Source organism: Lissotriton vulgaris, chromosome 1_1, assembly GCF_964263255.1.
Source record: "Lissotriton vulgaris chromosome 1_1, aLisVul1.2, whole genome shotgun sequence".
Taxonomy (NCBI): domain Eukaryota; kingdom Metazoa; phylum Chordata; class Amphibia; order Caudata; family Salamandridae; genus Lissotriton; species Lissotriton vulgaris.
The window spans coordinates 372253351-372280149 of NC_141685.1; the positions used below are offsets into that span (position 1 = coordinate 372253351).

The window sequence follows — 26799 nt, forward strand, 5'->3', positions numbered from 1 at the left end:
AAGATAAACTGTGAGAAGGGATTGGGGACCACCACCTTAAGCGAAGCGCTGGTGCGCAGAAAACACCCTCCTACAGAATCTAGCAAAGAAATAAGCATGAAGGGGACACTGGCAAGGCATCACTATCCCCTTGGCTGCAACCCAGATAGCCTAAATCCCCACGCTCATAGGTGCCAAGACAGGTTACCCACCGAAAAAAGTGCGTAAAACCCCACAGCATGGCCCAAATGGGCCCACTGCAACCACCATGGGTAAAGCTGACGCTGGGCAGGCTAAACTCCCTTTCGAGAGCAGGTGGAACAAGCAACACAAACGGAAAAATCTGCCTCTTGTGACGACTACCTTCTTTCGCTGCTCCTGGAGGTAACAACCAGCCTGAATACAATTGACTCAAAGCTGAACCAGCTATCAGCATGTCTAGACCAAGTGAAAAACAGGGTGGACACCCATGATGCTAAAATCATGCAGCTGGAAGCCAGAGTCTTGGACAATGATGATACCCTGGCAGAGATCAAACAGATGCTAAAATTGGACAAGGTACTTGAACTGATGAAGGCCAAGAATGAGGACCTGGAATCGCATTCAAGAAGGAATAACCTCCGCATCACTGAAATACCGGAATCAACTGCAATATCACGGATGGAAGATTACGTGTAGGCATTGCTGCGCGAACTCTTCGGAACTGTCCTCTCCTCGGTATTCATCGTGGAGCAAGCACACAGATCACTAGGGTCCAGACCGCCGCCTGGGGCGCCGGCTTGTCCAATAGTGGATAAACTGCTAAACTACCGCTACCAGGATGCAGTTTTGCACTCTTTTTTTCGGGATTTCACACTGGCAGTCCAGGCTGCACGCCGCAAATTCCTCCCTGCTAAGCACATTCTCCAAGAACAAGAAATACCATAAGCCCTGTTCTACCCGGCCAAATTGCGCATAAGGAGGGGGAACAAGACGCAGTTCTTCACAGATCCAAAGGCGAATTGACGTTTGGTTAGAAGCTAGAGGAAGTACAGCGGTCACCCTCGAAGACCCCGGACCGGAATGAAAGACGCACCACCAGCGATAACGATAAACTAGCCTCCGCTGGCAATATAGACTGACTGGTCTAGATGTGTGTCAAACCGAGACCTGAACCAAAGTTGATGGACTGAAATGCCCCTCGGGAGGCAGGACACCCACTGTATTACTTAGTACTCATAGACAAACCAGTCCACCACCTGAATATGGCATGGCCATCCTGTCCTAGATGACCGGGGTGACCGCTGGGCAAGGCTGTTCCCCCTTGGGATAATTCTCTGAGTAATTCTACAGGACCTTGCAAGTTTGGGAAGGGGAGGATGGAGGGTGGATTGTCACAACCTAATTAGGGGGGTTGGTGTGGGAGGGTGCGGAGGGATAGGTTTTGCTTGAGAGTTGAGGACAAAGCTTACAGGCCAACTGGGTCAATAATGCGCTTGATAAAACACTTGCTAGACATGTGGAGTATGCAAGCACACCTGCGCCGCCCTCCTTGTAATGTCAAATACTCTGCTACACTTCTACATGGCCATGACACGCACTGGTTCACAAAATAACTTGTATAATGTAGCATGTCCGTGGTCCTATGACTACCGGAAATCTATGCTGGTGCATGCTTACCACGCTAGACAGGAGGGGGATGTGAGACCCACTTGACAGAGGCCAATGGGGCCAAACTTTGAGCCTGCTGGTGCGCGGAAACATATTCATCTGTATACTCCAATTATGGGAGGTGTGTTGCTATCTTTTTATTTTTTATTTTCTGTTATATAATTCTTTTTATTTTCAAAGAACAAACACAACATAACGCGGTGACACACAGGGCATAGCAGCATTATAAGTTATACAAATTCAAGAATACTCATGAATTAAACATCTGGCGAATCAATATCTATCATAAGTCTAAATCCATTTCTTACATTTCCATAATCCTCAATCAATTAGCTCAACAGTCGTAGTCGTGGGGGGCTCACATATATTTCCCCTGTATTCATTCCATTTAGACCACACAGCTACCCACTTCTTCGGGCACCCCCTAGCCACATACACCGTCTTTTCCTGAACCATGCTCCAGTCCATATCTTTCTGCCAAGCCCCAAGTGTTGGTGGTGTGGCAGCCCCCCACATCCTCGCGATTTTTCTCTTTGCTATCGCCAGGCCCAGTGTGGCCCATAGTTTACCTTTCGCTGGGAGGTCTGAGGGTTCCCATATGTTAAGGAGGCAACTCTTCGCCTCAGGTCGCAATTCCACCCCCCACACAGCCCTCATAAAGTTAAATACGAGGCATGTACCTCCCGCATTCCTACAATATGTGCAGGAAGGTTCCCACCTCCCCGCACCCCCTACGACAGAGTCCTTCGTCGCTGCACCCCATCAAGACTAACCTTCTACCAGAGATGTACACTCTGTGCAGGATCTTCAACTGAATCAATCGCAATTTAGCTGATATTGCTATTTCCTTGGGGGACGCGAACACCTCGCGCCATTCTTCATCGTCAATCTCGAGTCCGTCTGCCTCCCACATGAGCTTTTTGTATGTGAGCGATATGGCCTTCTCTCGGAGGTGGCCATCCAGTAATCTATCCTCTAGTGGCGAGGACTCCGGGAGTAGCATCCCAGGAGGAATATTGGCCTGTAGTAGAGAGCCGCTTCGAAGTTTCCTCCTGGAAGAAGCCATTTGTCAATCTCGTACCCTGGTTCATTCCCTGCACAGTATGTACCCTGATTACTGGCCGACAGATGCGCCGCCCAGTAATATTTCCTGATATCCGGGAGTGCTATCCACCCATCAAACCAGCCCAACGTGAGGTTCTGGAGGGAAATATGAGGCGTACCAATCCAGAGAAGGTCCCTTTGAGTTGCCTCAATAGCGGCAAAATACTTTTGCGGGACTAGGTCTGGGTGAATTTGGAGGGCATATAGGAATCGTGGCAGCGCCATCATTTTAAATAGGGCAGCTCGGCCAAGCAGCGATAACGGGAGGTTCTTCCAGATGGCGGCATCTCTCTGGAGCCGCTGTAAGGGTGGCAAGAGGTTCCGCTCGTATCTTGCGGCACGGTCTTTAGAGATGTATATACCTAGATATGTAAAGTCGTCGCTGACTATTTGGATCGGGCAATCAGCCAGGAGTTTCGGCTCTACATTGAGCAATGATATCGGCCTATATGAGGCACATGACTCTTTATGTTTCCCCACCTTGGGGATAGCAACAATGGTAGCTATCCACTGATCCCGAGGCAGGCTACCTAGCTCCCTACTCTCCTCTAACATCCGTTTCAGATGCGTACCAAGACGGTTAGGTTTGAGCTTGTAGAGCTCCACAGGTAGACCATTGGGCCTAAGAGCCTTTCCGGGGCGAAGGTCATGAATGGCCTTCACTATCTCTTCCACGGTCAGGGGTGCTTCTAGAGTCTCCTGTTCTTCCTCAGAGAGGAAGGGAAGGACAATGTTGTCCAAGAAGGCTCTCTTTCCGACTTTTTGGATCTCCTAGTGTAGACCCGATTATAATGTGATGCAAACTCCTGGACAATCTTGCGTGGTTCCGTAAGGACAGTTCCTGCGTCCGTCTTAAATCAGCCAGCACCTTCTGAGCCTGCTGCTTCTTATCTAACCACACTATCAATTTGCCTGCCTTGTCTCCCTGATCGTATAACCTACCCTCTCTGTCCCTCGCCAGTGTCTTGGCAGCGTCAGTAGCAAGGTCCTTGTACTCTGCAGCCTTCAATTGAAGCTGTTGTATCGTGTCAGGGCTCCCATCCCTCTGCGCATTACCCTCAAGTACCTGCAGATCAGTTTCTAGAGTCAGCAATTGTGCCTCTTGTTCTTTACGGCGCCCCTCAATCACCGAGAGTGCTTCTCCCCTCAACACCGTAGTGTTATATGTGCCCAGAGAGGGGATTGATCCAAAATGCCTTGCGCCAGGTGGGTGACCTCACCGATCGTCGCTTCTTGGTACTTTTTCCCAAGGAGGCAATCTAGGCGCAAGAAAGTATGGTGTGGACCTGAAAGGAAAGTGTATTGTATTTGTGTCTGGTGCAGGAGGCGCCAGAGATCGACAAGTCCGAACGCCTCCAGAAGGTTGGGAAGCCACCTTTGTCCTGCCCCGATGTCTCTAGCTGACTGCCTGTCTATCTGCCCAGAGACAACCGCATTGAAGTCGCCACCTACCAGGAGGAACCCCTCCGGGTGGGACAGTAGAATCTCTCCCAAATCGTGATAGGATTGCGTTTGGAGACCCGGTGGAATATAGACGTCACTAAATTGAGTCTACGACCCTCCCATTTCCCCGAAATCGCCGCAAAGCGCCCTAGGGGATCTACTTCTGTATGGTCTACCACCATGGGAAAGTTTTGTCGCAGCAGAATGCCTACCCCTCGAGACCCTGAAGTAAAACCGGCATGCGCCGCCAAGGTGTACCCCCATCTATTTAGCTCCTGACATGTTACCCCTCAAGTGTGTCTCTTGCAGTAAGACTACCTCCGGGAGGTGTCTCTTCAAAAACTGTAGCACAATACTCCGTTTAAGTTTGTCCCCCAGACCATTAACGTTCCAGCTAATCAATAAAAGACTTTTATCCCACTTCGTAGCCATGGACACTGTTGCTTGCCAGTTCATTCCAGTGCTTCCTGCTTTGCTGTTCCAGAATATATGCCCTACCTCGGTGTGACCTTAACAACCTCTTGTCCCCACCCCCCAACTGCAACAAACCCCCCGCCCTGCTTCCCTGCTCTGTAGGCTTCGAACTACCCACAACCCCAGTTAGCAGAGCGCCTTTCGACCGGTACTCAACCTGGAAGTGGAACAAACAAACAAACAAACAAAAAACCTTCTTCCCTTCCCGATGAACCTTCTCCAAGAGGAGCGTGCGTCGGCTCCAGCTCCAACCGCCGCCCATGCCCACCCCATAGATAATAACAGTGTACCATTAAAGCCTACACTCCATAGAGATTAAGTTTCATCTATTTTGAGTCTGCACCTCACCCAGTTAGGCAATGTTCCAGCCCATCGTGGGACTATATGGGCCAAGGAGTCACAGAAGAGAGGGAAGGGCCATCAACAATGTCTGCCAGTCGGAACATGGCCCACATCCCTGCAGGAGGCAATATCTCCCCCCCCAACCATCCAGGATTCACTAGAGAGAGCTTGACCCACACCCAAGCATCAACTCCCGCAGTACGTTACAGTATGTAGAGGTCCACATCGGAAGGTCCGTCACCCTCAATGTTCAGCCACCTCTCGAAGAGTCCCCCAATGAGGACTTACGGACCTTTACCTCCTAACAGCGTTGACTTGGTCCATCCACATCTGACCTCTCGGCCGTCGACTCCAGCGACGCAGCCTGATTATCTCTCCAGCTCTCACCACCAGCCCGGTCCCGAGCTTTTGACGACTCCCGGTCAATCCAATCCTGCACGTCCGATGGTGAAGTAAAGAACAAGGATTTGGCCCCAGCAAGGACTTTGAGCTTGGCAGGAAAAAACATCATATATTTGATGCCTCTCTCCCTCAGTGCTGCCTTCACGCCTGCAAAGGAACGCCTCTCTCGCTGTATTTCGTATTGCATGTTCCCCGCCTGCCTGGCTGTCTGCAAGATGGCGTCTCTATCCCTAAAGTTTAGGATTTTTGCGGTTATTGTTCTGGGCGGTGCCCCTGGTTTAGGTCTAAGGATAGGTGCACGGTGTGCCTGTTCTATGGTGAAGATGTTGGACAGGCGTTTAGGCTTTAGGTGGTTGAGGATCAGGTCCTCCAGAAAGAGTTCCACGCTAGGCCCCTCCAAAACCTCCGGTACACTTACTACGCAGATATTACTGTATTTGAGCTTATATAGCGCACAGCTACCCGCAGTGGGTTTCCCGGCGCTTGCTTAGGGAACCCGTCCTGGTATTCCCCTGTGAGATAACCCCGGCAGGGTATCCACAAGGTGAAAGCCAGGCATCCCGCCGCGAGGGGCCGTTGTGGAGATTAAGCAAGCTATTGCCCAGAGTCACAGAGTGTGAACCCGTGAGTCGAGAAGGCACCGGAGCGAGAATTATCGAGTCCGTGGAATTTTTGAGCCCAAGACCCGCCGAGGCGGGGAATTGAACCCTGGTCCAGGGCCGATCTCAGATTCCGGGTCTGCCGCCTCTAACCCCTGAGCCACACTTCTCCACTACTCCTGCGGGCCCTCCCTTCTTGGTCCTCCAGCCGCAGGGCCATTTGGCATGGTTGGTGTACCAGATCGTTTATGCGGTGTTCCAGGGCCCTGGTTGACGTCTGGAGCTCCTTGATATCAGCTTTGTTGGCTTTAGTCTTTTCGAAGTTTTACTGAGGTCAGCGCGGAGAAAGTTGACCTCGATGGAAACCTTGTCGATTTTCGTCTCCAAGTTGGCGCCAAATGACTGTATGGCCGCCATGATGGAAGCCAGCGACGGTTCTTTCAGGCCGGACTGGTCCCCTGCTGCACCCTCCGACTGCGGCGTCCCCATCTGGACCGTATATTTATCCAATTTGTTAGACTGCGTATTCGTAGTTTGTTTGGGCCTCATAGTAACTGAGTTCCCATGCGGTCCGCCACAGTCACGTAGTGCGTACGGGCCCATCCGGGAGTACCTTCTATTGCCACCGTTGATACTTGGCACTCCTCCAGGATCTCCCCCTCTCCCTCGTGCTATCACTCAGGCACCCAAATTACCGGGCGGGCCCCCTCACCACCGGTCCGGGCCCCCGGCTTTTAGTCGTCCACACAATACGCTCTCCGCCACGTCCCAGCAAGCGTCGCACTCCGCTTCTGCCCCCGGCACCGTCTTTCAGGCCGCAGTCTCGTCGAAGATGTGCAGTCCACGTGCACCAATGCCCTCTAGCCAACCTCCTACCTGGTTGGGGCCCCCACGATGTCCGTACCTCCGTGTCTGATGTATACCACTGTCCCCAGTGAGGAGGTCCACTCACATGGCCAGAGGAGTTGTCAGGGCCTCCATGTCCGGTCATCACCGCACTCTCTTCGGCCCTTCAGGCCTTCTTCTCGTCGTCTGTGGGGCCCCTGCACCATTTTGGTCCCCCTCCAGGCTCTTTGGTGCCGCCCCCTACCTGGTCCTGTTCTTCTGGCCTCCGCTGCGTCCCCGGCTGGGGTTACTGACGAGCATCCAGTCTCCCCTCCAGGACACACACGCTCCGTGCCACGCTCCTCATGTGCCACCAGGCCGACCTCCTCGCTGGCTCCCACCGTTGACACTGGGGGCAGCGTTAATTCAGGGTTAATTCTTAGGCCCCACACTTGCAGCGCTTCACCTTTTGGGCCCCAAGATGCAGGCCGTAGGTTTCAGTACAGGCCGAGTTGGGCTCCGCTCCGACTAGGCTGCTAAGCCGGGGCCTCGCCTGACGCGTCGGGCCGTCAGCTCCGCACCAGCATCTTCCAGCCGGCGTCCGTTCCCAGGTGACTTGGACGTAGTGCGGCACCGGAGACGGGCAGCGGGAGCGTAGTTGGATCGATCAGCTCCTCTGACTCACGCCAAGTCTGCGCTACATAGGGGGTGTAGGGATTGTCGAATATTGCCGGATTTGCGTGGGGAAAAGGATCGGCTCCGCGGAACCCCCGAGTCAGGTGGCCATCTTCACCGGCGCCTGGCCACGCCCCCTTGTGTATTGCTATCTTACTTAGGAAAGGGCTACCATGGCTAACCACACATTCATAGACAAGGAAGGGAGATATGTTATCATTGCAGGGATGCTCTTTCAGCAGCCCATGACACTGGCAGCAGTGTATGAACCGAATGAGGACGATCCGGACTTCCTTCTCCGGGTCTGGAGACTGGTGGCAAGTCTTGGCCTGGGGGTAGAGGTGTGTGACGGAGAACATTGCACCAAATAGCCAGTTCGATCATTCCGGGGCCAGACAGCATCATTCGCAAGCAGCAGGCGCTCTTAGGACCATAGTTGAAGACAACATGCTGGTGGATATTTGGCGACACACACATTGGGAACAGAGAAGCAGCAGTTGTTACTCTACACGTCAATCTTGGTCACGCATTGATTTCTGGCTGATGATTAGGGTCGTGGTCACTTTGGCAGCATCGGTGGATGCTGACCATACCGCGGACTACCCCGTGGGCGTTCTCCTGCCGGCTGCCCCCGCATGCCTTATGAGATGCTGCGTGTCGGGAGGAAGTATGCACTGCTATCATAGACTACTTCGCAAATAACCTGGGTACGGTAGCTTCGCCATCCACATTGTGGGCGGCTTTTAAGGTTGTGATAATAGGAGAATGCATTGGGAGACAGGCAGGAGTCCTGAGGGCGATAATGGGCACCTTGAGCAGGCTGGAGGACAAACTAGGTAGACTAGACTTTGAGCAGGCTGCGAACCCTTGCCATATCATGATGGCAGACATCAGAGACAAAATATCTGAGTATAACGAAGAGGCAGAGAGGGAGGTGAAATGTTGGCAATGAGGCAGCAGCATTACAATATGGGGAGGGAGATAGACCTAGTAAAACCCTGGAGGGCTTGTTGCACAAACCACATGCCTCGGCCTATGTGGCAGAAATCATAGACAGCAATGACCGGCTGGTCACATCACTGACCGAATAACCAACATTATGTATTTTTTTATGCCAAATTATACACGGTTGGCATGACTGCGGGCCAGCCGGCATTGCAAGAATACCTTGACACTATTGAAATGCTTTTCCTGGAAACAGGCCAGAGGGAATATCTGGACGGTCCAATAACGCCAGAGGAAATAGCTTGAGTTATAGTTGCCTGCCGGCTGGCAAGGCTTCTGATTCGGACGGGTTGACGCCCACCTTCTATAAGGAATATGCTGATTTATTAACCCCACACCTCATCAAAATGTACCACTAGTCACTGGCGGTGGGGCGGCTTTCCCCATCCCTGCATGAGGCCATCATAGTCTTAATCCTCAAGCCGGACAAATCACCTGAGGAATGTGACACGTATCGCGCCCCCCTCTCTTTAATAAATATCAATACCAAAATGTATGCAAAGCTCTTTAGCCGCTTGCTGTTGCTCATACCCCTGATTGCACGTCTGGACCAATCCGGATTTAGACCTGGCTGCGGGACTTTGAATAACCTGTGTACCATATTCTCAGTCCTCGATACCGGCGGTGGCGGCTCTCCTCACAGACACAGAGGTGTTCGATATGCTAGAGTGGGTGTTTTTCACGCTGTTGGCTGGACTCGGGTTCAACAATGGATTCGTCCAGAAGGTCCAGCGCATATACTCTCAGCCCATGGTCCGTGTATGGTTAAATGAGCAAGTATCTGAGTGATTCAAAATAACCAGAGGTTGCAGACAGGGCTATTCCCTGCCTCCTTTTCTTGTTGCTGCTGCCATAAAGCCACTGGTTGCTAGGCTATGACAGCTGGTGGTGTTGATATATGCGAACGATGTTAACCTTTATGTCCATGTCCCTAGTATCAACCTTGCACCCCTGAGGCGGGAGGCAATACGGTTTGGAGGACATTCAGGCATACAAATCAACTGGGGTAAATCGGTGCTCTTCCCGCTTACTGGGTCAACTGTCCCTTGCTTTTAGTCTATCCTTTTAAATGGGCCACTGAACCAGTCAAATATCTAGAAATCTGGCTGAGCCGAGATATGGATACACTATAGAGGGAAAAACTATGGATGTGCTATGGAGTGGCCCAAGTCACGCATAGCGATCTGGATTAGACTGCTGCTGTCCTTGCTAGATGCATCGTTATAGCGCAGATGGTGGTCCTCTCAAACTTTCTATATCTTTTCACAAATATTCTGATGCCCCTGACGGCGCGGTTCTTCAATAGGCTGAGGTCCAATTCGATAACGCTCACTTGGGTAGGTCGACAGCCCAGGGTATGATACGAGGTACTGACATTGTCACTGGCAAACTGCGTCCTGGGTGTGCCGGTCATGCAGTTATATGCACTTAGTGCACAGGTAAGCTTCCTACAACACCGGCTGTACCCCACTCCCTTTCAACCCCACGTAGAGGTGGAAAGAGATCGGGCAGCGCCTTGGCCGCTAACAACGTCCTTGTTCGACAAGTACAAAGCACCTCAAGGTAAAATAGAACCAGTAGAATGTATGCGATGGGTGTGGGACGGACTCCGACAACGGCTTTGCCTCCCAGTTTTGTACGCCCCCCCAGCTCAGCTGTCCGAAAATCCACTATTTCCCCCACTCCGGGACAAGGGGGCATCAAGCTAAGTTGCTGAACTGGAAGTTAAAAATTCTATGGACCTGTTCCCTGGTGGACAGTTCCTTAAATCATTGTCCAACCCTTCTGTTCAGGGGGCCATGGCACTTGACACTTTGCTCTGTTATCAATTGCACACGACCTGCAGGGTGACCCATGACACCTTTCGTGAGCCCCCCATCCCCCAGCCTTTGCGGCGCTGGACTACTTATATTTTAATGTAACTCCACAGAAAATGGTCACTAGGATTTACTGGATCACAATGAAGTCCCCCAACTGGGCGCGGCTCAAGCGAGGGAGGAGAGGGAGCTGGAGCTAGGCAGCAAGATCCCGGAGGAAAGATGGACATACTGTTGTGAGCAGACAGAGCGCCTATCCCCCAATTACAGGTTGCACCTGATCCACTTTAAATATCTCCACAAACTATTTGTACGAAAAAGCAGCAGCGGACCTTAAAAATGCCGCACCTAAACTCCAGTGCCAATGGTATCTATAATCACGTCAGTTAGATATTTGTGCAGCCAACCCCGACACCAGCTGCTGTTTGGCGTCGCTGTGCTCTCCAGATCAGTTAAGCAATTTTTAAGTACTCATGGGGGCGCACCAAAATGAGAGTCCAAAAAGAATAAATAGAAAAATGTTCTTTATTTATCTTTTTTCAGAAAAAAGCACGTCAATAAAACATGTAGCGAGATCAGCCAACGCGTTTCACTCCTACCAAGGAGTTTCTTCAGGGCTGAAAAAACAATAAAAGACAAAATATTCCCATCAATTGCCTGCATGGCCAAGTGTGTACATATTTACCCTTTTGACATTACATCAATGGTGACTCATTTAGGGTACATGGTTCCCTAGGAACCAGGAAAAACAAAGAAAAAACACAGTAGCCTATTGCCAGGGAAAGAATGAACAGCGAATATTTGTTAAATTTAAAACTTTAAAAACATCCCTTTCTAAGCGGTTACTACCACGGAAGGGGGGGGGGGTTTACGTGGAAGACCGGAAAGAAAGGTTCAAAACATCCTTACTGCAGTATGTATATCCGTCTGCTGAGGTCCTACTTCTAATTTTAAACATCCCCGATTGGGGAGAAGAGTTAACCGCTGTCAGTAGGAGAAAGCATAATTCTCACTTCACAATAACACAGTCACATTTAAATCTACCATCATCATTGCATAGTCGTGAATAGGTAATATCTGAGTAGTTTTCTTATTTTTACCTCATCGGTAGGATAGAATAAACCAAGAGTACAGTTTGCTAGGTTTTTTAGTCCAGTTATACCATATAGTATGAGAGATTAGTAATATATGTATATAAGCATGACACAACACAACTAAGCACTCTACATCATATTTTCTCTCCTTTCTAAAAAATCTTCTCCCCAATCGGGGATGTTTTGAACCTTTCTTTCCGGTCTTCCACGTAAACCCCCCCCCCTTCCGTGGTAGTAACCGCTTAGAAAGGGATGTTTTTAAAGTTTTAAATTTAACAAATATTCGCTGTTCATTCTTTCCCTGGCAATAGGCTACTGTGTTTTTTCTTTGTTTTTCCTGGTTCCTAGGGAACCATGTACCCTAAATGAGTCACCATTGATGTAATGTCAAAAGGGTAAATATGTACACACTTGGCCATGCAGGCAATTGATGGGAATATTTTGTCTTTTATTGTTTTTTCAGCCCTGAAGAAACTCCTTGGTAGGAGTGAAACGCGTTGGCTGATCTCGCTACATGTTTTATTGACGTGCTTTTATCTGAAAAAAGATAAATAAAGAACATTTTTCTATTTATTCTTTTTGGACTCTCATTTTGGTGCGCCCCCATGAGTACTTAAAAATCTCCACAAACTATAGCGCACACCACTGCAGCTGCACAAAATGGGACTGTCCCTGCTCCACAGAAGGAGCCACGTTTCGGCACTTAGCCTGGGAATGCCTGAGAGTGACAGAGTTCTGGGAGAGGGTTTGTGAAATCGTTACCAGCGTCTCATTTGCCGCCGGGGTATGTCGAGCAGACACTGGTTATACACCGTCGTTTGGTAGCGATGCTGCTACTGCTGGCTAAGCGTAGGGTAGCAATAAATTGAGGCCGAAGACCTGCACCCATACACCGCATGGTTATCGGATGCTGCCCATTGCCAGGAGCAACTCAGTACTTATTGGGAACTCATGCCAGTGCAATTCAGACCATTAGATATTTCAGAGTCATTTGCCACACACCTCAGAAACCGAAATATTAGCACAGTAAATGGGCAGGAGTAGGCGTTTTAAGAATGTATACACTGGAAGACCTGGGAGAAGACTGGACAGATGGAGGGGTATTTCAAAATATTATTCTGTACTGCAATGTTCATTATAGTTGGGACAGGGGGGGCCTTGAAAGTTCTGCCTTTCATATTGACCTCGTTACTGTGAAGCAATGACCCACTTGTTATACTGCAATATTATTGTAAGCTCTTGACTGATCTGCAATAAAGTTTGTCAAAATTAAAAAAATATATATATATTTACAAAAGTCCCATTTGCATGCCAGCCCACTTCAACATACTCTGAAATCCCAGTGGTCTCAAGCAAATGGGGCTCTACAAGATCTAGTGTTAGTAGGGCCTGCAACTCATCGATCTCTGCAGTGGTGGAACAGGAAAAACTTGTTGGAGGGCCGGCCCTTCAAAGCCCTAGTTCCATAAATCACCATTACTACGGCTGCATCCCTTCAGGGATTGGGGCACATATGGAGGATCTCACAATTTGTGGTCTATGGATAGTAGCTCAACCACAGCAGCATTACAACCATCTGGAGTTGCTAGCAGTTCAGCTAGCCCTCAAATCTTTTTGCATTCACTTGTACAACAGAATAGTGCTGACACGAACAGACAATTTGACTGCAATGCATTGTGTTAAAAATATAGGGGGACGCATTTCTCACAGCTATCTCTCCTCTCAGAGAGAAACTGGCACTGGGCAATTGACCACAAAAGCCACCTCCTAGCAGAATACTTACCTGGGGAGGACAACGACTTCACAGATATTCTCAGCAGAACACATCAACAGATGCATAAGTGGAAGATTGATCAGACACTGCTTCACTCTTACTTAAATTGGAGGTGGACACCGGACCTATTTTCCACTAACCTCAACACCAAATGCCAAAACTTTGCATCCAGGTTCCCTCACCCGCGATCCCAAGTACAACGCCCTATGGATGAATTGGTCAGGAGTATTGGCTTATGCTTTTCCTCCTCTCCCACTCATTCCATATGTAGTTCAACAGTTAACACAAACCTCTCTGATGCTAATCCTAATAGCCCCAACATGGGCACGGCAGGCATGGTTCACAACCCATATGCAACTATATCTAGTGCCATACAAGAAACTACCCCTTTGGCCACACCTATTAACTTAAGATCAAGGTAGGACCATACACCCCAATCCTGTCTTAGAATTTAAACTTTTAAAGCAACCACAAGAATGCACGTCTATGCTTAGGCAAGCTTGTAGGCCTACAACTAAAGCGTGTTATGCAGCTAATTGGAAAAGCTTTGTAATTTTCTTTGTAGAGATAAACAAATACAGCCGTTATCACCTACTGTACAAGATATAGGTTATCTACAGCAAACAGAGATTGCTTACACATCTATTAGGCTACACTTAGCAGCACTAGCGGCATACATGCAAAATAGACAACATATGTCTATATTTAAAATACCAGGCATTAAAGCATTCATGGAAGGGCTAAAAAGAGTTATACTACATTCCACTCCACCGGCCCCAACCTGGAACTTGAATATTGTACTTACCAGGCTTATGGGACTACCCTTTGACCCACTTTGTTCATATCAACTCCAGTTCATAACTTGGAAGGTGGCTTTTCTAGAAGCAATCCCATCTCTCAGAAGAATAAGTGAATTACAAGCACTCGCTTTGCAAGAACCATTCTTTAAAGTTTATGCGAATAAGCTATTTGTAAGAACTAACTCCTCATTTTTGCCCAAAGTTGTGTCAGCTTTTCATACAAGCCAAACCATAGAGTTGCCAGTGTTTTTCCCCAAAACTGACTCATTAGCAGAAAGGGCGCTTCATACACTAGATTTACCATTATGTTCTGTATCGACAGAACAAAGTCATTTTGGAAAACACAACAAATGTTTGTTGCTTTTAACAAACCACATCAAGCAGCACCAATATCTAAAGCAGGAATTACTAGATGGATAGTCAGATGTATTCAAACTTGCTATCAAAAGGGTGCCACAATATTCACCCTGGGCTCAATCCACAAGAAAACAAGTAGCCACTATGTTTTTTTAGGAAGCAGTTGTATGGAATAACCCAAAAACATTCATTCAGCACTATTGTGTTGATGTACTTGCTAATCAACAAGCAAGATAATGTGAAGCTGTACTAAAAACATGATTTCAATAAGTGATTCAACCAGTCGCTATCCACAACAAGGGTGAGAACTGCTTTACAGTCAATGCTAAGCGTATGTATCTACATTCAACACATGCTACAAATGGAATATGTTACCAAGTAAGCATCTATTCGTAGCATGTAGTGCCGTGGATTTATATGCACCCATCTACCTCCTCTGGAAGCTTTTGGTTGAATTACTTCTAACAGTTTAAGGTATATTTAACACACTTAGGATTCTATATGCATGTCCTTTTTTATTCGGTCACTTTATTGCTCTTAATTTTGTAACACTCACTGGATGAGCCAAAAACAATCTGACACAGGAGCCAAGGAACCCTTAGCAATACACACTGGAGGAGGGGTCACTATACCTCGTGACTCGAAGATTTCTTCAAAGAAAAAAACAGCTTGTAATTGTATGAGCCCAACACTAGATGGCAGGATAATGCTAATCATATGAATCGACGGCACTATACGCTATGAATAGATGCTTACTGGGTAAGTAACATTCCTTTTCTTACATCAGAGAGTTGAGATCCTTATACTAGACACATACAAATAAAATAACAGTTGCCCTAGGTTAGCAGAATATCTGTTCAATTGAAAAAGTGCTTGGCAAAGTAGGGCATAGAAAATGACAAGCTACTCTTGAAAGTAGGTTTTGGCAGGTCTGAGTAGGACCGACACAGATTGCAGGGAGATGGACATTTTCTGTGTTCTTAATTTAGAGTGTTAAAAGCAACAAAAACAGCAGTGTTGTGACAGCTGCTTCTACTTGGTGATATTTTTATCCAGCATTGTTCTTTTGTTCAGCGCTGGATGGGGCAACATGGATCAGAACTCCCACTGAGTTCATTGCAAATTGGCAATTACCACCCCAGACTTTCAGGAGGCTCATGATGCTTAAAACATTTTAAAGACAAATATTGCAATTTGCATTTTCTTGAGCATTACCGCTGTAGGTACATTGTAACCTATAAATTATACACATATTATTATTTTTCACTGTTTTGTAAATACACATCATTCTTTGTGTAATGAAACGTGAGTAAGGTGGGGAAGTTGTGCACCCTGTCCTGAAGAAGGAGCTCTGTCTCCGAAACATGTCGACGCACACATGAGGTGATGTACATAATCACTACATTAAACACCTCGCACCATATTTCTTTTAATAGCACCAGCCCGGGGACCAAATAAAAACTTTTTAAGAGTCCAACGAGCCAGGTACTTTTTAAACTTTTCACTCATCCCACCACTCACTCACATAATACCCTCACATGCACCATATATGGTTGATTATCAGTGCTCCCGCGTAGCCGTAGGTCGTAGCACGCCGCATCCTGTAGAGGGGTGCGGAGAACCCAATGATGAAGCATGACACCAAGGGTCCTTTTGGTGTGTGAGGGGTATTTTAAGAAACACTAAGTGCTCCCCACCACTGTGAGGAACACTTCCATACATTGCTAGGTGGATTCTCTTTTGTTATGTAACTTGTTTAGGGAGTACGAATCCATCAGTGATACCCTCCCTCCCTCTCTCTGTTTTTTCGTAACAAATGCTTAACACAGCCCTCTGATCAGCCTAACTGCTTGCCCACACTACCACAAAAGAGAGCATTAGTATTCTCTACTTTAGCCTCTTTAAATCCACTGCACACTATACCTTACTTTGGTATAGTGTATAGTATATACAGAGCCAACTTCCTACAGAGGACATTCCTTATCCCTCAGTACCACCATTTTAAGACTGTTATTCATCTACTTGTGTTGTAGCAGTCAAGCATCTTGAATGCCATCCTTCAGCCATTGTGTCTAACCCTTGCTGTTATTCACTGAAGCATTCTTGGAGCCAATACTAAGTGCCCAGGAGAAACATTGCAGTTCAGTAAAAGATTACACAGTGCCATAGACTTTTACCCTGTGACACAAAATGTTTGTCTTCACATTCACCACTGGAAGGTTTGGTGGTACAAGCCTCATCCAGTGGGTTCAAGCTTAATTTGTGCCCACAACATGATCAGTATTGTCAACTTGATGCCCGTTCAAAACCACTGAATAGCAAAAGACAGAGGCAGACCAAAATGATATACCAGCACTCCCTCTAATTACAGCCTCCCTCCCTCTCTCCCTCTGTCTCCTCAAAAGGAGCCCTCTGAAAAGAGGTATAACCTCAGAAACGGGGATAATTTGAGAAAACCTGATAGATATCAAGATACTGATACACGTCCGACTCCCTCCCTCTCTCTGTCTCCCTCCCTCTGTCTGTCTGTCTGTCTCCCTCCCTCTCTCCCCCTCTCCATCTCCCCCCTCTCCGTCTCCCCCCTCTCTCTCTGTCTCCCCCCTCTCCGTCTCCCCTCTCTCTCTGTCTCCCCTCTCTCTGTCTCCCTCTCCCTCTCTCTGTGTCTCCCTCCCTCTCCTTCTGTCTCTGCCTGTCTCGGTCTGCGTCTGTCTGGCTCTACCTCTATCTCTCTTTGTCTCTATCTCTGTCTGTCTCTGTTTGTCTCTGCCTCTGTCTGTCTCTATCTATCCCTGCCTCTATCTCTGTCTTTATCTCTCTCTCTCTGTCGCTCTCTCTGTCTCTATCGCTGTCTGTCTCTGCCTCTATCTGTCTCTGCCTTTATCTTTCCCTGTCTCTGACCCTGTCTCTACCTCTATCTGTCTCTGTCTGTCTCTGACCCTATCTACCTATGTCTGCCCCTGTCTCTATCTGTCTCTATATGTCTTTATCTGTCTCACCTCACCCGGCTCTCACTCACTGCTGCCCTCTGTCACCTCACCCGGCTCTCACTCCCTGCTCTGCCCTCCGTCACCTGACTGGGGGTCTCACTCCCTGTTGCCCTCTCTCACCTCACCGGGCTCTCACTCCCTGCTGCCCTCCCACCGCAGCTGGGCTCTCACTCCCTGCTGCCCTCCCACCTCACCCGGGCTCTCACTCCCTGCTGCCCTCCCACCTCAGCTGGGCTCTCGCCTTCCTGCTGCCCTCCCCCCTCACCCAGGCTCTCGCTCTCTACTCTGCCCTCCCACCTCAGCTGGGCTCTGACTCCCTGCTCCACTCCCACCTTACCCGGGCTCTCACTCCCTGCTGCCCTCCCACCTCAGCTGGGCTCTCACTCCCTGCTGCCCTCCCCCCTCACCCGGGCTCTCACTCTCTACTCTGCCCTCCCACTTCACCGGGCTGTCACTCCCTGCTCTGCCCTCCCACCTCACCGGGCTCTCACTCTACTCTGCCCTCCCACCTCACTCTGGCTCTCACTCTCTGCTCTGCCCTCCCACCTCACTCTGGCTCTCACTCTCTGCTCTGCCCTCCCACCTCACCCTGGCTCTCACTCTCTGCTCTGCCCTCCCACCTCACCCTGGCTCTCACTCTCTACTCTGCCCTCCCACCTCACCCTGGCTCTCACTCTCTTCTCTGCCCTCCCACCTCACCTGGGCTCTCAATCTCTTCTCCGCCCTCCCACCTCACCCGGGCTCTCACTCTCTACTCTGCCCTCCCACCTCACCGGGCTCTCACTCCCTGCTCTGCCCTCCCACCTCACCCTGGCTCTCACTCTCTACTCTGCCCTCCCACCTCACTGGGCTCTGACTCCCTGCTCTGCCCTCCCACCTCCCACCTCACCCTGGCTCTCACTCTCTACTCTGCCCTCCCACCTCACCGGGCTCTCACTGATTTGATTTGATTTGATTAAGGATTTATAGAGCGCGTAGCTACCCTCGGGCGTCCCAGCGCTAACGTAACAGCTTGACAGTACTCCTGGGGATGGATTATTGGGGGAACAACCAGGTTTTCAGCAGTCTGCGGAATGAGAGTAGATTGTTTTCTTTGCGAATGTTGAGGGGGAGGCTGTTCCAGAGCTTTGGAGCGTTATAAGAAAAGCGGCGGCCGCCAGTGCGTGCTTTCCTTATTCTGGGGACGCTCGCCAGAAACAGGGTGTGGGACCTGAGCTATCGGGTTGATTTGTGAGGCTTGATGAGAGGTCTCAGTATTGGTGGACCTTTGCCTTGTAGGATTTTATGGGAGATGCACAAGGCTTTGAAAGAGATGCGCTCTTGGATGGGAAGCCAGTGAAGCGCCTTGAGGGAGGGTTTAGCTGAGCATCTAGATTTCGTTCCCGTAAGTAGTCTTGCTGCAGCGTTCTGGGCGTGCTGACGTTTTTTTATGACAGCAACTGGTGCGCCTAGCTATAGGGCGTTTCCGTAGTCTAATCTCGATATGATGAGGCCATGAATCAGAATTTTCCTAGACTGGAGGGGGATAAGCGGAAGGATCTTACGGGCTGCTCGCATGAGCCCAAAGCAGGTGCCGGCTGTCTTTCTTGCTTGGGCTCTGAAGCTAAGGTCCTGGTCTAGCCAGAAGCCCAGGCTTTTGATTTCTTGTTTTGGTATGGGGGGGGGGGGGGGGGGGGGGGTGCCCATGCTAGGTGGCCAGGCAAGGGTTTTGGGAAGTTTGTTTGGGTCGCCTAGAAGCACGATTTCGGATTTCTCTCCGTTGAGTTTGAGCCTGGAGTCACCCATCCATATAGATATATTGTGCAGGCAGGAGACTAGGTTCTCCATTGATTGATCGGCCTGGTTGATGGAGACGACTAGTTGTGTGTCGTCGGCGTACATGACCACCTTTATGCCGAATGGAGAAGCGATGTCATCCAAAGGGGCCATGTAAACATTAAAAAGTGTGGGGCTCAGGGAGGAGCCCTGAGGGACTCCACAGTTCAGGGGGAGAGATTTAGAGTGACCGTGGCTGTCGGCCACTTGGAAGGTCCTGTGTTCCAAGAATGATTTTAGCCATGCCAGGGCGGTCTCTGAGATGCCCGTTTTTTGGAGACGGTGGAGGAGGATGGTGTGGTCCACCGTGTCGAAGGCGGCACTTAGGTCCAGGAGAATCACTGCCACTGATCCTCCTGCATCCAGAATGGACCTTGTCTCCTCTGTTACGGCCAGAAGGGCGGTGTCAGTCCCCTGTCCAGGTCTGAACTCTGTCTGCGAGTGGCGAAGGAGGTTGTTAGTCTCTAGGAATGTTGAGAGCTGTTCATTTACAATTCTCTCTGCCACTTTGCTGATGCCTGGGAGGAGGGAGATGGGTCTGAAGTTTGAAGGGTCCAAGGGCACATGGCACCGGTGGGATCAGCGGCCGGCTGCGGTTCAGGGACTTTCATTAGACTTTTTACTATGCGGTAGGTCTCCCTGGAGGAGTTGGAGGCAGCCATGATTTTCCCTTCGTAATAGGAAGCTTGTGTATTTTTTATGAGAGTTTTATATTGCTTCATGGCCGATTTATAGATTTCTTTGTTGTTTGGGTTCCAATCTTTTCTCCAGAGACGTTCCAGTTTTTTGCATTTTTTTCGGAGATCTCGTAGTTCCGAAGTGAACCAGGGGGATTTGTACGAACTCCTCTTACTGGGGAGCTGCTTGACGGGGAGAACTGCGTCCAGGGACAATTCTATCCAATCTCGGAATTGGATGTCTGCTAGTGAGGGATCCGGATTCAAGGCAGGGGTGGAGGCTATGAGCTGGTTAGTCCAGGCATCCGTGTTTAGTTTGTGCCACGGACGCGAAGGCTCTTGGGGTGGAAGGCTGGGGCAGATTTGGCTGGCGATTGGGATTTTGAGGAAGATAAGGTGGTGATCTGTCCAGGGGATGGGTAGGGGTGAGGATGTGGAGAGTTCTGGGATATTTGAAAAGATAGGGTCCAAAAAACGGCCCTTTTTATGAGTGGGCAGGAGGTTTTTCAGGGAGAGGTTGAGTGCTGAAAGATCTTCTTTGAGGTCTCCCGCTATTTTGTTCCCTGGGTCATCGAAGTGGATGTTAAGGTCTCCTAGCACTGTAAAGTTGGAAGATAAACAGGCAAGGGAGGTGGCAGTCTCTACCAGGGAGTTAGGGAACTGTCCAAGTGGTCCCGGGGGTCGGTATATGAGAAGACCCAACAGAGTTTTCTTCGGGGAGAGATGTAGGGAAAAGTGGGCGTTTTCACAGTTGAGGACTGGACTGTCCTTAAGATGGCAGGTGAGGTGGGCTTTGGTGATTATTGCTAATCCGCCTCCTGATCCTTGCGGTCTGTCCAGATGTTTAATTGTATAGCCCGGAGGGAGGGCTTGGACTATGTCTGGGTAGGATGCAGAATTGATCCATGTTTCCGTGAGAAACAGCACTTCAATGTTGTTGTTCATTATTAGTAGGTTTATTTCGGTGCTGTGCTTGGGGAGGGATCTGCAGTTAAGCAGAGCCATTTTGATTGTCCTCATTTTGGGGGGTGACTGTGGAGTGAGTTTGTATGAACAATGATTGCATTTGTTATGATGCTCATCGGGAGAGATTGAGTGAAAACAGAGGTCTAGGGTGCCAGTTTCCGAAGAGTGTCTGATGAATAGGTAATGGGAAATGAGTCGAGAGGAACAGGGGGACTGGGCCCTGGGCTCGTACTGGCGCGGACGGGCGCAGACAGGCTTACCTTTGGCGCGCCGGCGGCGTGCCCACAGCGCGCGTCCACTGCGCGTCCGGCTGAGGCACATCCTTTTGGGGAAAGTGGGAGGGGTGTGGCCTAAGGGCGGTGGGCGTGTTCTCACTTCCCTGATTGATGGCGGCAAATTGTTGACAGGCCCGCGGCAGCGTTAAGATCGGCTGCGCGGTGTGTGTGAGCAGCTCTAAGGAGGGGGGAGTGCTCGAGAAAATGTGCAACAACAGGTATTTAAAACAGATTTTCAGTTTTCAGTGCTTTAAAAAAAAAACGACGATCGTACCTCCCGGCTTCCGCCTCAGGAGTTGTCTGTAACTGGCTAATGCGGGCTTAGGAATTAGCGCGTTTTATATAGTCTCCAGGGGGGGGGGGGGGGCGTGGCCTCACTTCCCTGATTGATGGCAGCAAATTGGTGACAGGCTCGCGGCAGCATTAAGATCGGCTGCGCGGTGTGTGTGAGCAGCTCTAAGGAGGGGGGAGTGCTCGAGAAAATGTGCAAGAACAGGTATTTAAAACGGATTTTCAATTTTCAGTGCTTTAAAAAAACGGCGAGCGTACCTCCCGGCTTCTGCCTCAGGAATTGTCTGTAACAGGCTAATGCGGGCTTAGGAATTAGCGCGTCTTATATAGTCTCCAGGGGGCGTGGCCTAAGGGCGGCGGGCGTGGCCTCACTTCCCTGATTGATGGCGGCAAATTGTTGACAGGCCCGCGGCAGCGTTAAGATCGGCTGAGCGGTGTGTGTGAGCAGCTCTAAGGAGGGTGGAGTGCTCGAGAAAATGTGCAACAACCGGTATTTAAAACAGATTTTCAATTTTCAGTGCTTTAAAAAAAACGGCGATCGTACCTCCCGGCTTCCGCCTCAGGAGTTGTCTGTTACAGTTGTCCCTCCCACCTCACTGGGCTCTCACTCCCTGCTCTGCCCTCCCACCTCACTGGGCTCTCACTCCCTGCTCTGCCCTCCCACCTCACCCAGGCTCTGTCCCTGCTGTCCTCTCCCCCCACCCCTGTGTGTGTCAGCCCGGGCTGACACAGCCTCCTGGGCAAACACACAGCAGCCGCACCCCAGTACTTCGCAGGTCTTTAAAATACCATTTACATGTAAATGAGGCTTTGTTCACCTCTTCTTAGCGCCCCTGCAGCTCCACTCAGACTGTGGCTGGAATCACCCGGCCCCCACAGAGCAGTCTCCCTGAGTCTGCACTGCTGCTACCAGAGGTGTTTGCTGACGCTTGAAAAAAAGAGAAGAACACAGATATTATGTCGGTAAGGTCCGCGGGCCGCCAAGGAAGGCTTGCCGGGCCGCGGCCGGCCCGCGGGCCGTACTTTGAGTGCCAGTGCCCTAGACCGATACCAAGTGTGATAGAGCCAGCCTAGCATTCCAATTCTAGGACTTCACTCCATTATCCTGGCACCTAGCCTGTCAAAATAGGTACAAAATTGGTGATTTGGATGGGAGACCTTGGAAAAATCCTCTATATGACTACTGTCCTCTGATGCAGGAACGTGATCCCCTCCTACCCTACAGAGGAACTCTATCAACTGCACACATACAAAACTGTTTTCTTCCACCCTGACTTTCAGACCTCAAGCATTAACTGAGAAGAGGCCTGGAGATAGATGACATGCACAAGGTGTCTTGAAGAGGCCAGCGGTTTCGTTGGAGTCACTTTTGAAACACCATTGATGCCAGAGAGGCTGGTCTCACACTTCAGTGGTGTTGAAAGATTCCAGATACAGTATGATGTTTTGAGGTATTTCAAGAGGAACACCAAAGTTAGCCCTAAATCTGCTCCCATTTTTAACCCACGCTCCACAGTGAGTCTGCATACATTCAGTCAAGCCTTGAGTACCCACCCCCATGCACTGCACTGTTGCTGCCACGCCTCTCAAATGCCTTGAAGTTCGTTAAGGATGGGCCAGGTGGACGAGTGGTTTGGGATTCGGAATCTATTCAATAGTAACTACAGTAAAATTATTTTTACCACTTAAAAAACGAAATTCAGTTAATCATTCTGTTACTTTTCAATATACTGATTCAAAGAGTTGAATGCCTAACATGTCCATGATATTTTTGTAAGTTTCTTCTTTTTCAGAAGGGAAGACCAGGTTTCTTTAATATGCACTGGCAGATTTGACCATTTGTGGGAAATGCTTCCGTGAATTTCTTGTCTGCACTTTGTATATTGATCTAAGTGCCTTTCAGCTTGCTTATCCAGTCTACAGTGTTTATCAAGTGAAAAGCTGTGTAATGTGTCTTTGAAAGTCATGATTGTTTCATTTGGGTCTCATCATTTGTTGGCCATTTTTTTAGTTCCTCAGGTTCTGCAGATGTGCTAACACATAGCAGCACAGGAACTAGTCTAAAACGGCCGGACACCACAGAATCCCTTGACTCATCCATATCTAATGGCACAAATGATGCAGGTATGTGCACACACACAGTAACATAGAACGTTTAACTTTTAAACTTACTAAGCAGAATGAATTAAACCGGGCCTCTAGCAGAGTAAAGCAGAACTAAATTGTTGCCATTTGGAAATTTACCATGGAGACCATCCCATACATTTCACCTCCCAAAGTTCACCCACCTAAAACATTACGTCCAGAACACCTTGGTCCACGTCTCGTTATGGAATACCAGAACCGGGTTCTTCCTTTAGGTTTAGCACTTTTTTCCGGGTAAATGGTTTGGTTGAAATATTTCATCAAAGGCAGGATGGTGTGTGGAGTGAGCTATTTAATTTGTAGAGTTATTGGAATTCTCTGTTACTGTTCAGTGCAGTCCATTCACAGAGTGTGAAAAAAAGATGGTTATATAGCCTGTATGAATTCTGTAGAAGGAGACTGTCTTGTTTTTCTCAGAATCTCCAGAAATTAGTCTACTTTTAAATTCCATTTCATGCAAGCTTAGACTTTCTGAGAGTGCTTCCAGATTTCAGTTTGAAGAGATGTGTTGATTGATTTAAAAGAAAAATTATTTAAAAAAGTAAGAGCTACCTGCAGATCTATGGCACTAGGAAGTAAGTGCCCTGTGTAATGCTTTACAAGCTATTTATGAAAACAGGGACTGCCCGTACAAACTACCTGGAACTAGGGGCAATAATTGGTATAGGAAAAAGTGTTTATTAGTGGCTTTAGGAAGAATATTAATTCCTCGAGACAGCACACTGATGGTTACAGTGGCTCAGAAATGATTGTTCTCCTGTTTACCCAATTGGCTTGCATAAAAAAAGGCTCCAGGAGCTAAGGTTTTTCATGACGGCCAGTGCAGCTTACAGCATCTTCTATCCCTGCTAAATGCCAGTGACACTATTGCCCAAAAAGCATCCCACGCCAACCATTATGTTAGGTTGGATTACTTGGTCTAATACAAAGCAGCAAAAGTGGCCTAGGCATTAAAATGTAATGTATACTGGATTTCTAAACATTATTCTGATGTACTCTGAGCAAAATAGACAGCAGCACTATGTGGTTGATTTTCTGAAATAAGTGCTGGTGATGAGAAAGGAGTTGTTGCTGAGCACCAGCAAATACCTGTATAAATTAAGCACTTATTCTACCTGATCCATCAGATATTGTGCCTGTTGTTGTTTGCGCCTTTCTTGCTCTGAGTAAGACATACCCCTGAGAGTCAGATCGGACAAATATATGGCCATTCCCTTGCCTGAATTATTTTTTTAAATTTCTGGCCCATAATAATGATTTGGCTCAAAAAGTCTTAGTCCTTATGATGTCGCTGCACTAATGATTGGTCAAAACGTAATTGGGTTTAATCACTCCATCCGTGTTTTGACAGAGATTTCCTCTACAAACAGAGCTTACGCTCTATGTTGAGTGCCTTTGTGTTCTTTCTTATACACACTCTTATGTGCTATGTTTTTTTTCTCAACACTGTGTGGTCACTGGAGCACTATTGTCAGAAATGAAACATTCTATTCATTCGGCAGAAATACTTATTTCTCTTATTAATTCACGTCTAATCTGTGCAACTAAACCATTGTTGTAAATGATCTACATATTATGCAACTTGACGAGCACTGTTCAGAAAATGACCACACTCTAAATTGTTTTTTTAGCTTAGTGTTTCTTTTTCATCCAAACGCTGCACAAATGAACAGAATCACACAGACAAAAATGGAGATCCTCATTCTACAGTGGCTCATGCTTGCGATAACCTCTGTGTGCTAGTGTGGACCCCGTAGGGGCATGATCTTCTGTTTCTTGATTTTTAGGTCTCAGGTAGACATCACATGCATTTTAATGCTCCCAGTTCATCGATCGTACCCTCTCATTTAAACATAATTGCCAGCTTCTGGCTGATGAGTCGCAATGGAGCACATTACAACCCAAGCAGAAAAAAGCAGGTCTGCTTTTTGGGGCTGGGTACGCGCCCAGGAATTGGCCATGCCAAGGAGCAGCTGTGGGAGCTGGGCTTAGGCAGTTGTCGCTCCGGCACGTTGTTTCAGTTTCTTTAAGAGCTGCTCCTTGTGTGCTGTAGCCCAAGTATTTGAATTCACCAAAACGTGTCCCTTCATTATCGTGCATGAAAGCGCTTTCAGATATGTGAGCTTAGAATACAGCGCAGGCTGGGTCATGGCACTTTTTAGGTTTCACCTGCACAGCGTATTCGCTGTGCCTGTGAAATCTATTGCATTTAATATAAATCTTAAATGGGGCTTACATCCTGCCACCTTGTTTTCATTAGTTCCTGTATTGCCTCTAACTTTTTCTCCGTTTCGATTGGCTGTAGTAGTGTTTTTTATCTGTGTGCTTCTCTTATCAGTCTCCCATCTGCCAAGTACCGTGTTCATCCGCTTTGGTGGAACTTCTTTTAAGTGTCTTCGGCTGCTGTCACTTCAAAAACTACATCCGTACTTTAAGGTTACAGCGCTGCCCAAGTGCAGTGGGCTTAGTGTGCTGTTATTATCTCTTTGGAGATCCTCCATGTGTCTTTTATTCCTTCTCCGTGCTCTGGACAAACCAAGCACTACCTGGTGCCTCCGGGGTACAAGCAGGGACCCACATGAGTGCCTTCGTGATCATGTGCACTCCACTGTCCCCCCGAAGCACAAGCAGTAATCCACTTGATTACTTGTTTTCTGAGTGACTCAGAGTTACACAAACTTCGGGCCTGGTGAGTCTGTACGAGGGGGTTGGAGCCTGCGACCGAAGCCAGCCATCATTTCTACGAATGGGACCTGTGCTGGTGAGTAAGCTAACACGGGAGAACTTTTGCTTGGTTTGTGTTTCTCAGTGCACATTTTTGAAACTCTCACCATGGCTGCAGTCTCCAGGATTGTACACTCCCTCTGGGTGATGCTCACAAGCTTATGGAACTCTTTGTCTGGCTTTATACGTCTTCACTGGCTGCACTCCTCTCTCAGTACATGCGCACATAACCACCACCTCCCTACCTTTAATCTGTCTGTGCCAAGTGCCAGCCCAGTCTGCAATATCCATGAATGCACTCGGCTACCAGTCTGAGTCAGAGTTACCTGGCATTTTAGAACGTCACCGAAAGTCAACTTTGCTGAGTGCAGCACACTGCAGAATGATTTAAAAAAAAGATTCACCTAACGCGACCCAGTGTGTAGAATCACATGTTTGGTATATTTGGAAGGCGGTTGTTGCCAGCAATGCTGCTGCCTAACGTAAAATGACGATCCCCTCACCGAGCAAAATTCAGCGAAAGGCCCCCAGGTTTTTTTTGGTGTGGTTAAAATAGATTATGTGGCAAATGCTGCAAAT

The 26799-nt window shown here is 48.5% G+C and overlaps 1 protein-coding gene across 8 annotated transcripts in view; it reads left to right on the top strand.

The window, feature by feature from the left end:
• OSBPL9 (oxysterol binding protein like 9) overlaps positions 1-26799 on the top strand; it is a 1205712-nt gene that overhangs the window by 732397 nt on the left and 446516 nt on the right. For all 8 annotated transcript variants that reach the window (XM_086952425.1, XM_086952427.1, XM_086952426.1 and 5 more), the window contains one exon: positions 23363-23475. In XM_086952425.1, the coding sequence (XP_086808551.1) occupies positions 23363-23475 (113 nt within the window). The remainder of the gene's footprint in view (positions 1-23362; positions 23476-26799) is intronic.